Genomic DNA, 13,439 nt, shown 5'->3' on the forward strand with positions numbered 1-13,439 from the left:
AAATTGCACATTCAATTCCAGTGTACTTGCATCAAAACTATGTAGAACTGTAACAAGACTCAGATTCATAGCCTCAACTATTTTCTCTGGCAGCCCATTCCATACACACCACTCTCTGAATGAGAAAATTGCCCCACAGGTTTTTCTTAAATCTTTCCCCTCTTACCTTAAACTTATGCCACCTAGTTTTCAATTCCCTATCCCTGAGAAAAATACTATATATGTTCCCTACTCCTGTACTTCTGTCCCCTTGCATTAAAGCCCTACTTGATGTTAATCTTCCCAATTGCTTTCTATACCTGCATGTTGGAGTTTTGAGGTTATTTGAGATCTCTGAAGTGGTTTTCCTTGCCCTTTTGCCAGCTATTGCCAGAATGGTGGCAAAACCAGCTTCTTTTCAGTGCTGGTGATGGGTGAATTGGAGTTTCTGAGGGTCAGCAGCTGCTTACAGGAGGAAGATCCTTTCGTAAGAGAGCTTGTGTTTCTTCAAATCACTCATGGGGAAGGTGACAGGGAATCACATTAAATATTCTTTTCTCTTGTCATTATTGTTGATTGAAATTGAAAACGGGAGGCTTTTACGAGCAACTGGTGAATTACAAGACTTGTAAGGTGAAGAGATACAAGCCAACGATGTGCCCTTCAACATATTTCCACTGTTAAACCAGTGAGCTACCTCTTTATGTTTCTTGTTTGAGGACACTCAAATTGAAGCACCATCATTTAATAAATAACCTGCTTTTCTACTTTTCCTGGAAAGTGATGAAGACTGAATAATGATGCAGATAACACCTAATTTGCATAAACCTGACTTCCCCATGTTATCCCAAAGAACGTAAAGTTTGCACAGCTGTTATTCAGGCATGATGACTTCCATGCCCAGTTGTCTGAAATGTTATATGTAAATGATGCAAATTCTACCACATTGCTACAGGCATCTTAAATGTGTTGCACACCTCTCCATGATGTTTCAGTCAGGAAGATCAACAACTTACCAACTCATTGGTTTATATTGGTTTACAACAAATTACCAAAGTTAAATCAGTATCGAGTTCTGAAATAAACTGTCCCATAAAGACTGTCATTAGGAACAATTCCGCAAGCGAACATTTTTCAGTGACAAACACCTACACTGCTTACCACTATGACCCATGTTTGCAATCCAATGCTCACACAGTTCCCTCTTTTGCACTACCACTTGTAAGTGCAGCTGGGGTATAGTTATGGCAGATTTTCCACCATCTGTCAATGTTACCTCTGTTACTTTAATCAAGAGGGAGGAATGTTCCCTCTGACTTGCCCTTTACTTATTTTGCTCCTTAATTGTTGCCTCAGATTACACAACGACCATGTCTCTAATCTACAGACACTTCTCCTTCTATAGCTAATAAAAACATCCCTTCAAGTGTTGTCAGATATCCCTCGCCTTTAAGAGAATTTGCCTTTAAGAACTGTGTGAATGTAATGTTGTGACTCTTCCTCCTATTTAGCCTGTTTTGGGTTTGTGAGCAGCACCTGGAGAGATCAGTTGGATGAGCTAATGTCTGCTTTATAACTTGGTGTGGTTTACTGGTTGAAAATAAATTAACCCATGGAAATAAGCAATCTTGGCAAAAAAAGACAATGAATTATCAGACCATGAATATCTTCATGACATAACGAAGAGCAGTGAATGACATTATATTGATTAACATGACAGGTGTTACATCAGTGTTGTATTGCACTACTGCCTGGACAGCACTTGTAGGTTTTTGTCTTGCAAATTCCACCACAAGTACCTGATAAATTCTGTGATAATGGGAACTGCAGATGCTGGAGAATCCAAGACAACAAAGTGTGGAGCTGGATGAACACAGCAGGCCAAGCAGCATCTCAGGAGCACAAAAGCTGACGTTTCGGGCCTAGACCCTTCATCAGAGAGGGGGATGGGGTGAGAGTTCTGGAATAAATAGGGAGAGAGGGGGAGGCGGACCGAAGATGGAGAGAAAAGAAGATAAGTAGAGAGGAGAGTATAGGTGAGGAGGTAGGGAGGGGATAGGTCAGTCCAGGGAAGATGGACAAGTCAAGGAGGCGGGATGAGGTGGTAGGTAGGAAATGGTGGCGCGACTTGAGGTGGGAGGAAGGGATGGGTGAGAGGAAGAACAGGTTGGGGAAGCAGAGACAGGCTGGGCTGGTTTTGGGATGCAGTGGGTGAGGGGACGAGCTGGGCTGGTTTTATGATGCAGTGGGGGGAGGGGAGATTTTGAAGCTTGTGAAGTCCACATTGATACCATTGGGCTGCAGGGTTCCCAAGCGGAATATGAGTTGCTGTTCCTGCAACCTTCAGGTGGCATCATTGTGGCACTGCAGGAGGCCCATGATGAACATGTCATCTGAGGAATGGGAGGGGGAGTTGAAATGGTTCGCAACAAAAATACCTCCGCTCGGTTCGCAACAAAAATGGATAAAACGTATCATCCTCCAATACTTCCGCCATCTACAATCCGACCCCACCACCCAAGACATCTTTCCATCCCCACCCTTGTCTGACTTCCAGAGAGATCACTCTCTCCACGACTCCCTTGTCCGCTCCACACTCCCCTCCAACCCCACCACACCCGGCACCTTCCCCTGCAACCGCAGGATGTGCTACACTTTCCCCCACACCTCCTCCCTCACCCCCATCCCAGGCCCCAAGATGACCTTCCATATCAAGCAGATGTTCACCTGCACATCTGCCAATGTGGTATACTGTATCCATTGTACCCGGTGTGGCTTCCTCTACATTGGGGAAACCAAGCGGAGGCTTGGGGACCGCTTTGCAGAACATCTCCACTCGGTTCACAATAAACAACTGCACCACCCAGTCGCGAACCATTTCAACTCCCCCTCTCATTCCTCAGACGACATGTCCATCATTGGCCTCCTGCAGTGCCCCAATGATACCACCCGAAGGTTGCAGGAACAGCAACTCATATTCCGCTTGGGAACCCTGCAGCCCAATGGTATCAATGTGGACTTCACAAGCTTCAAAATCTCCCCTCCCCCCACTTCATCCCAAAACCAGCCCAGCTCGTCCCCTCCCCCCACTTCATCCCAAAGCCAGCCCAGCCTGTCTCTGCTTCCCTCACCTGTTCTTCCTCTCACCCATCCCTTCCTCCCACCTCAAGCCACACCTCCATTTCCTACCTACCACCTCATCCCGCCTCCTTGACTTGTCCATCTTCCCTGGACTGACCTATCTCCTCCCTACCTCCTCACCTATACTCTCCTCTCTACCTATCTTGTTTTCTCTCCATCTTCGGTCTGCCTCCCCCCTCTCCCTATTTATTCCAGTTCCCTTTCCCCACCCCCTTTTCTGATGAAGGGTCTAGGCCCGAAACGTCAGCTTTTGTGCTCCTGAGATGCTGCTTGGCCTGCTGTGTTCATCCAGCTCCACACTTTTTTTACCTGATAAATTCTGTCAGGATTACCATATCGCTGAAGGGACCCAGCCACAGGGAAATAGGTCAAGCTGAGTTGCCTACCTTCTAATAGTCAAAAACTTCTTTGAGCCCCCAGAGAGATCCAGAGAAGGTTTCCAAAAATAAAAATGCAAATTGCCCACTTCAATAATTACATGCAACCCCTAACAGTATTCGACCTAAAATAAACCGAACAACTGCAGTGGCTGGAAATCTGAAAGAACAAGAATTGCAGGAGATACTCAGCAGATCTGGCAGCATCTATGGAAAGAAAGCAGAGTTAACCTTTCAAGTCCAGTTATGAAGAAGAGCCACTGACCTCAAGACATTAACTCTGCTTTCTCTCCACAGAAAGTGCCTGCCCTGCTGAGTTTCTCCAGCAACTTCTGCTCATGTAGGAGTATTAGACTTGTTATCATACTACCCAAATTCCTTTCTGCTTCATTTTAAATTAATATTACCCAGCCGACAATATAATGTCACAGCATTTACTGCATTTGTCACTTTACTGTGATGAAATTTATCTGTCACTGGTTTGTCTGTTTGTGTATGCTATCGATTAAGACCTAAACCTGTCTTACATTTCTGCCACCTTGACACCTCCCTCCCATCCCACCTCAACTCCCATATACCATAGAGGAAGATCGGAAATTTTATAGGTTTTCACTTGGCTTATGAACCCAAACATTAATGAAGACTTGGACCAGTAAGGACATTGACCTTCTAAACACTTCACTTAGAAATTCCCTAACTTGATATTTGTCCTCTCACAAACATCAGTTGCTTTTCTTTTTCCAGGTGTTCCCTACTTGTATCTCAACTTCCCATTTCAGCTTTCAGTGGCTGGTTTTCATGAGGAATTTTATCAGAGTCATCAGAATGATAAACAGTGAATGTCACATTCCTTTTCTGTATCTATGTGGAGGTGATTTTTTTTTTCTGACAGATTAGCTTCGTCACAGTAATAAGGGCGCAGTGGAAACCAGTCAAGAAATTCCACATTTCACCTTTTATCATTTGTACGGAACCACCTGATTTGTGAAGAGCATGACCTTCTAAAGAGCTCACATATGAATGTCATTTGTGGTGCCTTATTTGCTTAGTATTTGACTAGCTAAAGCCAATGCAAGCTCTTTTGATACACTCAGGGAAGAAAAAAAGCTGTAACTTTTGGATAATATGAAAGGACGAAAATCTGCATTGCAAGGCCTTTGCCCTTTTTCCTCCACATCATGTCCAAAGGAGGATCAACCCTGCACATCCTTCTGTAATCTGACCTGTGAACTGTCTCCATAATGGGATGGTACTGACAATAACAGTTGAGAGACTTTAGCTCATTCCAAACATCTGCAGGAGACATTTCTAATTTTAGCCAATCCACAGGTACCCCAGAAAGATCAATCCAAACCTTCTTCACTTTCCCAGCAGAAACGTAAAGAAAAGAGAAAAGATGATATGATTTTTGCAATAATGTTTGGGAGCTTCTCGATGACTGTTGTCTACATGAACCTCAAGTTTCTATTCAGTTGGTTCAACATTAGCTGGCAGCACAGGCTCATGTGGGTTTGCACATAATTCCCAGGTAGCAGACATAGTTCCACCATTTCAACGGAATGCCTGCTTATTTGAAAAAGGAAACAGACTGGAAATTAAGCAAAGTTTGATGTCTTTTAGCTTGGGTTCTTTGTATCATTGTGACAGCAGGAACAGCAGCTAATCAAAAGGACACCAAAATGAATCAGCCCCCAAAATTGGTACTGCATTTTCTGAAGGCATTTTTCTTCAGTTTTGCAGACTCTTCGACAGATTAAAAGTTTGTACCACAATGCAGTTGTCTCTGAATCTCCAAGTTGCTGGTATTGAGGGATCTAACAATCATTGAAGGACCCTGAGCCCATTTTGAACATCTGTTGTACTCCAGTAATGCAATTTTCAGAGCTGTGATAAACCAGACTTGTACTCTCACAATTCCACAGCAGTCCCAGTTCTACCCATGGTAACATCAGATAATTGTTGACCAAAGGCCACATGGTTAACAATAGGAGGCAGTTAATTGCCTTGCAACAAACATCATTTAGCCTTCAGCCACAAAAAATATTGATCAAATGAAAGACTGAGTAAGTCAACCAACCACTCTGTCAGCTGGGGCAAAGATAATGTAGAATGGCACAAAAAAAGGACAGGAACAAAAAAAAACTTCACATTAGATCAGAGATAATGGGAACTGCAGATGCTGGAGAATTCCAAGATAATAAAATGTGAGGCTGGATGAACACAGCAGGCCAAGCAGCATCTCAGGAGCACAAAAGCTGACGTTTCGGGCCTAGACCCTTCATCACTGATGAAGGGTCTAGGCCCGAAACGTCAGCTTTTGTGCTCCTGAGATGCTGCTTGGCCTGCTGTGTTCATCCAGCCTCACATTTTATTATCTTCACATTAGATCACTCTGATGAGTTCTTTATAACATCACAAACAACAGGCAAATGCTTGGTGTAAAAAACTTGGCTGTTCTGGCTTTAAAGATCCCCTTAAACTTGATTGAATTGAATCCCACTGGTGAACTGTCTGTTAATTGCTGCTTCAGGCAGCAATTCAATTGGAATTAGGCTCTTATCAAAACCCATGGAGGGCTCCCATCCCACTTTTATGGGTGTTGCCACATAAAATTATGTGCTACATTGTTACAGTGAAAACACCCTGGAGCTATAATATAATAGATTTTAGTTATCGCAACAAGATTACAAGAATTTGTTTCAACACATTTTATTTAAATAGTACAAACAAGGCTCAGAATTCTCATTACAAAATGACAGAAGCTTGTTACATAAATTTATTCTGAAAATATCACCTCAGCCAAATGCATGAGGTTACACTCCTGTCAACACGGATGACATTTAGTTTGCAATAAATAGATAGTGGTTTTGTGCATCACTTTTGCTCTCTTCTGTTTGCAGCAGTTCAGCATTTGAAATTGGAATATTGGACATCTCTGGCTTTGAAGAATTTCAGAAAAATGCTTTTGAACAGGTAGGAGCTGTTATGTATGGAGTCAGTAAAGTATGCACACAGCTCCCAGAGGTACAGCCAATGAATTGCATCTGCTGAAAATTTCCAGTTCTAGTACAATTTTAAAAAAATGATGTAGAGATTCCTGTGCTGGATGGGAGTGAGCAAAGTAAGAAGTCACGTGACACTATGTTATAGTCCAACAGGTTTATTTCAAATCACAAGCTTTTGGAGCACAGTTCCTTGATCAGGTGAAATCAGGTCACTGTTGGACTACACCGTGGTGTTGTGTGACTTCTGACTTAATACAAGAAAAGGATTTGAACATGATTGATCCCAGCCAGCAGGCAAAATAAAAATCATCTATAGTGTAATCTAGATTGTTTGCACATAGACAATATAACCATTGAGTTCATTATTGTATGTGGTTAAAGGGCTAATTACTTCAATTAACATTTACATGGCCAGGAATATGCGTATTTCCTGATGTAATTCCTAGTTGTCAGTCAGACAGCTGTTTTGTCAAATTACATTAATTTCATCCTCATGACTGGAAGGATTGTCAATTAAATATTATTGAAAATGTTACATTGTGCTTCATGTAAAGATATAATCAACACAAACGTTTTGCATTAAACTGCAGTACAGTTCTGATACAGAACAAAGCACAGGAGAAAGTTGCAAGGTAAAGGTTAGACAGGGCAAGTTCGTGGAAAGTGTAACAAACAAGGATCAATACTGTAGGGTAAGAGGAACAGATTGCACGCAAAGGTGAGATGTAAACAGTATTACTGTTGGATGAAGTGAGGACTGAGTAATATAGGATGAATATGATTTTGTGAAGGTTGAAGCGCATTGAACAACCAAGTCTGCACATGTTTGGACTGTGGGAGGAAGCCAGAGCACCTGGAGGAAACCCACACAAACACAGAGAGGACGTGCAAATTCCACATAGACAAACGCCCGAGGGTGGTACCTAACCTGGGTCCTGATGCTGGGAGGCAATAGTGCTAACCACTGAGCTCAGAGACAATGAGAACTGCAGATACTGGAGAATCCAAGATAACAAAGTGTGAAGCTGGATGAACACAGCAGGCCAAGCAGCATCTCAGGAGCACAAAAGCTGACGTTTCGGGCCTCGACCCTTCATCAGATGAGGTCTAGGCCCGAAACGTCAGCTTTTATGCTCCTAAGATGCTGCTTGGCCTGCTGTGTTCATCCAGCCCCACACTTTGTTATCTAACCACTGAGCTGCCATACTGATCCCTGTGGGGAGAAATTAGAATTTATGTTTTGAGTCCAGTAACCCTTCCTCAGTTTAGAACTTTTCCACGTTGGTTGTGATTAAGGAATTGAAACACATGATGGTACAATGACAGTAGTAGGCAGCCTTGATAGTTGAGTGGACATGGTATTAAAACTTGTGTTTGATTAGTACATTAGGTTACTTATTGCCATAGTTGATCAAAGTAAGTCTCCAGGAAAGAAGAAATAAATGTAGATTTAAACAGAGTGGATGCACAATTCATATGAATTGTAAAGCAACTAGCAGCAGTACAAAGGCATCTAGCTTTACTGGGGTGGCCTGCACCAGTGGCTATTTCTTTTTAGATCCTATGGCATCCTTGGAGGATATAGACACACAAAATTTGATTCTGTATCTTTGACTATGCCGGGCTGTTTTTGATGGGTCAGAGAGACAGCTGTCTTAATTATTGTACAAATTACTGGATGTCATGAGGACGGTTTTGTGTCATTATTGGACTGGCGGTGTCAGTACTGTGTCTAGTGCCTCGATCAATCTTGGGATATCATTATATATATTTCTTGCTGCTATGTTGTTTGCTAAGCTACTTCAGAGGTCAATTAAGAGTCATGCATATTGCTGTGGTCTGGAATCACAGTCAGACCAGATCCGATAAGGATGGCAAATTTCCTTTTTTGAAAAGAATCGGAGAACTGGGGGATCTTCTTATGACAAGTAAAGTTTATTCAAGTTTAATTGAATTTAAGTTCTCTAGTTAGCATGAGCAGGAGTCATCACGGCCCTAGTGATAGGAATTCTGTATCTGAGCAAAAGATTTGCTGATCTTCTGCTCTTATCTGTTATTGTGATAGTTCAATCAATGAATTGTTGAACATGTTTTGAACATATTTATGGAAGACACAGAAAGTCAGGAATAATAGAAAATCAAGTGGCAAAAGAAAGAGAGAAACTTAAAATAATCATAACTATGAGAACAAAAGTGACCAGAGAAATTAATTGGACTACAGTCTGTTAAATCCACTTAATTTGATGGCCTGCATCTTAAAGGAAGTGACTACAGAGACTTTGTAATCTTCCCAAATTCTCTGGATTCTGGAAAAGTTTCAGCAGAGTGAAGAATCACAAAAATAACCTTACTATTCAAGAAAGGATGGAGACAAAAAGCAGAAAAATGCAGCCCACCTAATCTAACATCTGTCACAGTGAGCGTGCCTGAATCCATTATTGAGGGAGCAGCGGCAAGACATTTCAAAAATTGTAGTACAATCAGGTGGAGTCAATGTGTTTTTATGAAAAGGAAATTATAGTTGACTAACCTGCTGGAGTACTTTGAGGACGTAACATGTAATGTGGGTAAATGGGAACATGTTTCCTTTATTCTTTCATGCGATGAGGGAAATGGTGGAAAGACTATCATTTGTTGCCTGCCCCTATTAGCCCATGAACCAAGAGTCTTGCTAGGCCATTTCAGAAGGCAGCTAAGGGTAAACCATATTGCTGTGGGTCTGGAGTCACGTGGAGGCTCAACCAGTTAAGGATGATAGATTTCCATCCCTAGAGAACATTAGTGAACCAAATAGTTTTTTTAAAATTCCAGACATAACAATTGAATTCAAATCCCAGCAGTAGCATGATAAACTTTGATCCAGTGTTTTCTTTCCAGGACACAAATCTAAGCCTCCAGATAACTAGTCCAGTGAAGTCACCATTATGCCACTGTCTTTAGATTTCGAATAAGCATTTGATAAGTTGGCATATAAATCATTACATTATAAATTAACACCTCAGGTTATTAGAGGTGATAGATTAGCATATATCAGGGGTGGTTTTAGCTCAGTTGGCTCGATAGCCGATGCAGAGTATTGCCCGCGACATGGGTTAAAATCCTGCACGGCTAAAGTTACCATGAAGGCCCCACCTTCTCAAACTCTCCCTTCACCAGAAGATTAGTTGCTCTCTAATGAGGGAGCAACTGATTGCCTGGTAGGACTATGATGATTTTCCCTTTACCTTTATTAGCATTTATAAAGGATTGTTTAACTAACAGACAACAGAGGGACAGGATGAATGGGCAATTTCTGGTTTGGCAGACTCTAACAAATGGGGTACCAAAATTGGTCCTCGACCCTCAGTTGTTTACGTTTTGTATTAATGGTCCAGGTGATGGGATCGGGAGGCTGCATTGCAACCAAATTTGCTGTGATACATAGATGGGAAAACAAGTTGTGTGGAGGCCACCATGAGTCTGCAAAGAAATATAGATAGGTTAAGTGCATGCACAAAAAAGTGAAAGATGGCAAATAATGGAGAAAAATGTGATCTTGTTTACTTTAGCAGGAAGAATATAAAAGCAGGAACATTATTTATAGGTAAAGGAGCTATAGAATGCTGCAGTACTGAGGAATCTGTCCTAGTACATGAATCACAAGAGACTATCATAGCTAGAGAAAGTAATCTAGGAAGGCAACTGGAATTTGCAATGGGGCTGCATTATAAAAGCCTCGCTACAGCAGTATAGCACATTAGTGAGACAGAAGCCGGTGTTGTTTAAGCACCCATTTTAAATTGCCCCATTTTACATTGATCTGCTTTAATATTGTTGAGATAATGAGACCTGTATTTCTTTTTAGCCTTGCAATATTAATGTTAATATCATTACATCAGAGATAATGGGAACTGCAGATGCTGGAGAATCCAAGATAACAAAGTGTGGAGCTGGATGAACACAGCAGGCCAAGCAGCATCTCAGGAGCACAAAAGCTGATGTTTCGGGCCTAGACCCTTCATCAGAGAGGGGGTTGGGGAGAAAGAACTGAAATAAATAGGGAGAGAGGGGGAGGCGGACCGAAGATGGGGAGAAAAGAAGATAGGTAGAGAGGAGAGCATAGGTGAGGAGGTAGGGAGGGGATAGGTCAGTCCAGGGAAGATGGACAGGTCAAGGAGGCGGGATGAGGAGGTAGGTAGGAAATGGAGGTGTGGCTTGAGGTGGGAGGAAGGGATGGGTGAGAGGAAGAACAGGTTAGGGAAGCGGAGACAGGCTGGGCTGGTTTTGTGATGCAGTGGGGGGAGGGGACGAGCTGGGCTGGTTTTGGGATGCAGTGGGGGAAGGGGAGATTTTGAAGCTTGTGAAGTCCACATTGATACCGTTGGGCTGCAGGGTTCCCAAGAAAATGAGTTGCTGTTCCTGCAACTTTCAGGTGGCATCATTGTGGCACTGCAGGAGGCCCATGATGGACATGTCATCTGAGGAATGGGAGCGGGAGTTGAAATGGTTTGCGACTGGGAGGTGCAGTTGTTTGTTGCAAACCGGGTGGAGGTGTTCTGCAAAGCGGTCCCCAAGCCTCCGCTTGGTTTCCCCAATGTAGAGGATGCCACACCGGGTGCGATGGATACAATATTGTATCCATTCAGCGAACCATTTCAGCTCCCCCGCCCATTCCTCAGACGACATGTCCATCATTGGCCTCCTGCAGTGCCACAGTGATGCCACCCGAAGGTTGCAGGAACAGCAACTCATATTCCGCTTGGGAACCCTGCAGCCCAATGGCATCAATGTGGACTTCACAGGCTTCAAAATCTCCCCTTCCCCCACTGCATCCCAAAACCAGCCCAGTTCTTCCCCTCCTCCCCCGACTGCATCACAAAACCAGCCCAGCTCGTCCCCTCCCCCCACTGCATCCCAAAACCAGCACAGCCTGTCTCAGCTTCCCCAACCTGTTCTTCCTCTCACCCATCCCTTCCTCCCACCTCAAGCCGCACCTCCATTTCCTACCTACCACCTCATCCCCCCTCCTTGATCTGTCCATCTTCCCTGGACTGACCTATCCCCTCCCTACCTCCTCACCTATACTCTCCTCTCTACTTATCTTGTTTTCTCTCCATCTTCAGTCCGCCTTCCCCTCTCTCCTTATTTATTCCAGAACCCTCACCCCATCCCCCTCTCTGATGAAGGGTCTAGGCCCGAAACGTCAGCTTTTGTGCTCCTGAGATGCTGCTTGGCCTGCTGTGTTCACCCAGCTCCACACTTTGTTATCTTACTATCATTCCACACTGGTTTTAAGCAAGATTTTAAGAGTTAGGCACAGAAATAGTCAATTCAGTCCGCCCCCACCTCCCTGGCAGAGCCCGATGTACCATTCATATCATTTTCCTGCCTTTTCCCCCTTACCTTTGATTGCTCTAATAATTGTGAATCTATCTCAGCCTTAAATAGACACAAGGACTCTGTCCCCACAGCTTTCTGCGGCAAGGAATTCCAAAGACTCACAACCCTTGGAAGAGGAAGTCCTCCTCATTTCAGTCATAAATTGGCAGTCCTTTATTCTGAGGCTATGCCCTATGGTCCTTGACTCACCCATGAGAGAAAATATTCTCTCAGCATTTACCCTATCACGTCCCTTAAGAATCCTATATGTTTCAATGAGGTCACCTCTCCTTCTTCTAAACTCCAGCCAGTGTGGCCTCAACCTGTTTTTCATTTGCTCATAAGATAATCCCTTCAGACCAGCGATCATCCTAGTCAGTTTATGTAGGGCCACAAGGCCTGATTGCTGGTGATTTGGTGATCATCAGGGCACAAGACCCAACTGGCGGTGATTTGGTGATCATCTTTAATTGCCCAGCTAACACTCTCTCAGATGACGCTCCAAGCCAGCAGCGTCGCCTGCTTCCTGACCCACCTTTTTGCTGGGCTAATGACCTCATCCATTCCCTCACACACTTTCTCAATGCCAGCCCTCTGAGCTTGTGGTTTCACTCATTCTTTGACTCGCACTCTTCTTCTGACCTTTTCATTCTCAGTAAGCATCCCACCCCTCAACGAGCTGGCACACCGTGCCCCCTCCCCTGAATGCTCACCAAGCGCGTGATTCTGAACATGAACAGCATGAGGTTTGTGCAGCAGCTTCGACCTGTGGGAAATAAGTTCTCTCCAATTGTTTCTAATCAGAAATCTCTGATCCTGACAATGAGGCAATTTACTCAAAGGATTGAATATGTTTTGGATCTGAGCCAGGACAAAACATAATAAAACCAGTGAGGCAGTGGTCGCGTTTGCTCCCCTCTCCCTGTTCTAAGGACATGGAGCTACTCCAGGCAGCTTCACACCTGGAATGGGTGATTTCCGTAATTAAGTACAGAATAAATTTTGGAAAGATAGTTGAATGGTTAGCGTTTGGACCAGAATACAGTTGAATGAGCAAATATGAAAGAAGAGGAGGCTATTAATGACTGGAAGAGGCATGAAGAGCACAAGACTACAGATTGCTGTTGGAAGGGGTGGGGACTGAGGTGAGGAAAAAGATTGAGGCCATTGATTGGAGTGCTTCTATTTTTGAAATGAAGGAACTCATAGGCTACTTAGCAGTTGAATGTAAGAGGAGAGTTGAAAGAAATGGCTGCTGTTAGAGAAGAGTTTAGTTAGTTCCAATTCTCCCTGGAGGATTTGAACAGCAGGGGAACTAATGGACTTTTCAAACGTTACCAAAATGTTTGGTGTTGTTGCTTACTGGCTTTGACTCTATCTGTACCTGTGTCAGTCTGTAAGCCTAGCAAGGAGGTCAGCATTCAGTTCTGGAGCAGTCACAAGGAGTAACCAGACTTGGTTCCCCCTTGATGATTCAACTTACAATGGCTGCTTCAAGCACAATAAGGGCGATTTCCAAAGCTGTTGCAGGATTTGCAGGCAGTATTTCACAAGAAAGCTGGGCTCCATGGGTTGCAAT

General features: G+C 43.5%; 1 protein-coding gene across 7 annotated transcripts in view; it reads left to right on the plus strand.

Moving 5' to 3' along the window:
- myo16 (myosin XVI) overlaps nt 1–13,439 on the plus strand; it is a 360,735-nt gene that overhangs the window by 235,729 nt on the left and 111,567 nt on the right. For 6 of the 7 annotated variants that reach the window (XM_059646418.1, XM_059646420.1, XM_059646423.1 and 3 more), the window contains one exon: nt 6,398–6,470. In XM_059646418.1, coding sequence (XP_059502401.1) covers nt 6,398–6,470 — 73 coding nt within the window. The remainder of the gene's footprint in view (nt 1–6,397; nt 6,471–13,439) is intronic. The other variant, XM_059646419.1, reaches the window with a different exon arrangement.

This window comes from Stegostoma tigrinum, chromosome 6 (assembly GCF_030684315.1).
Source record: "Stegostoma tigrinum isolate sSteTig4 chromosome 6, sSteTig4.hap1, whole genome shotgun sequence".
In the NCBI taxonomy this organism is placed as follows: domain Eukaryota; kingdom Metazoa; phylum Chordata; class Chondrichthyes; order Orectolobiformes; family Stegostomatidae; genus Stegostoma; species Stegostoma tigrinum.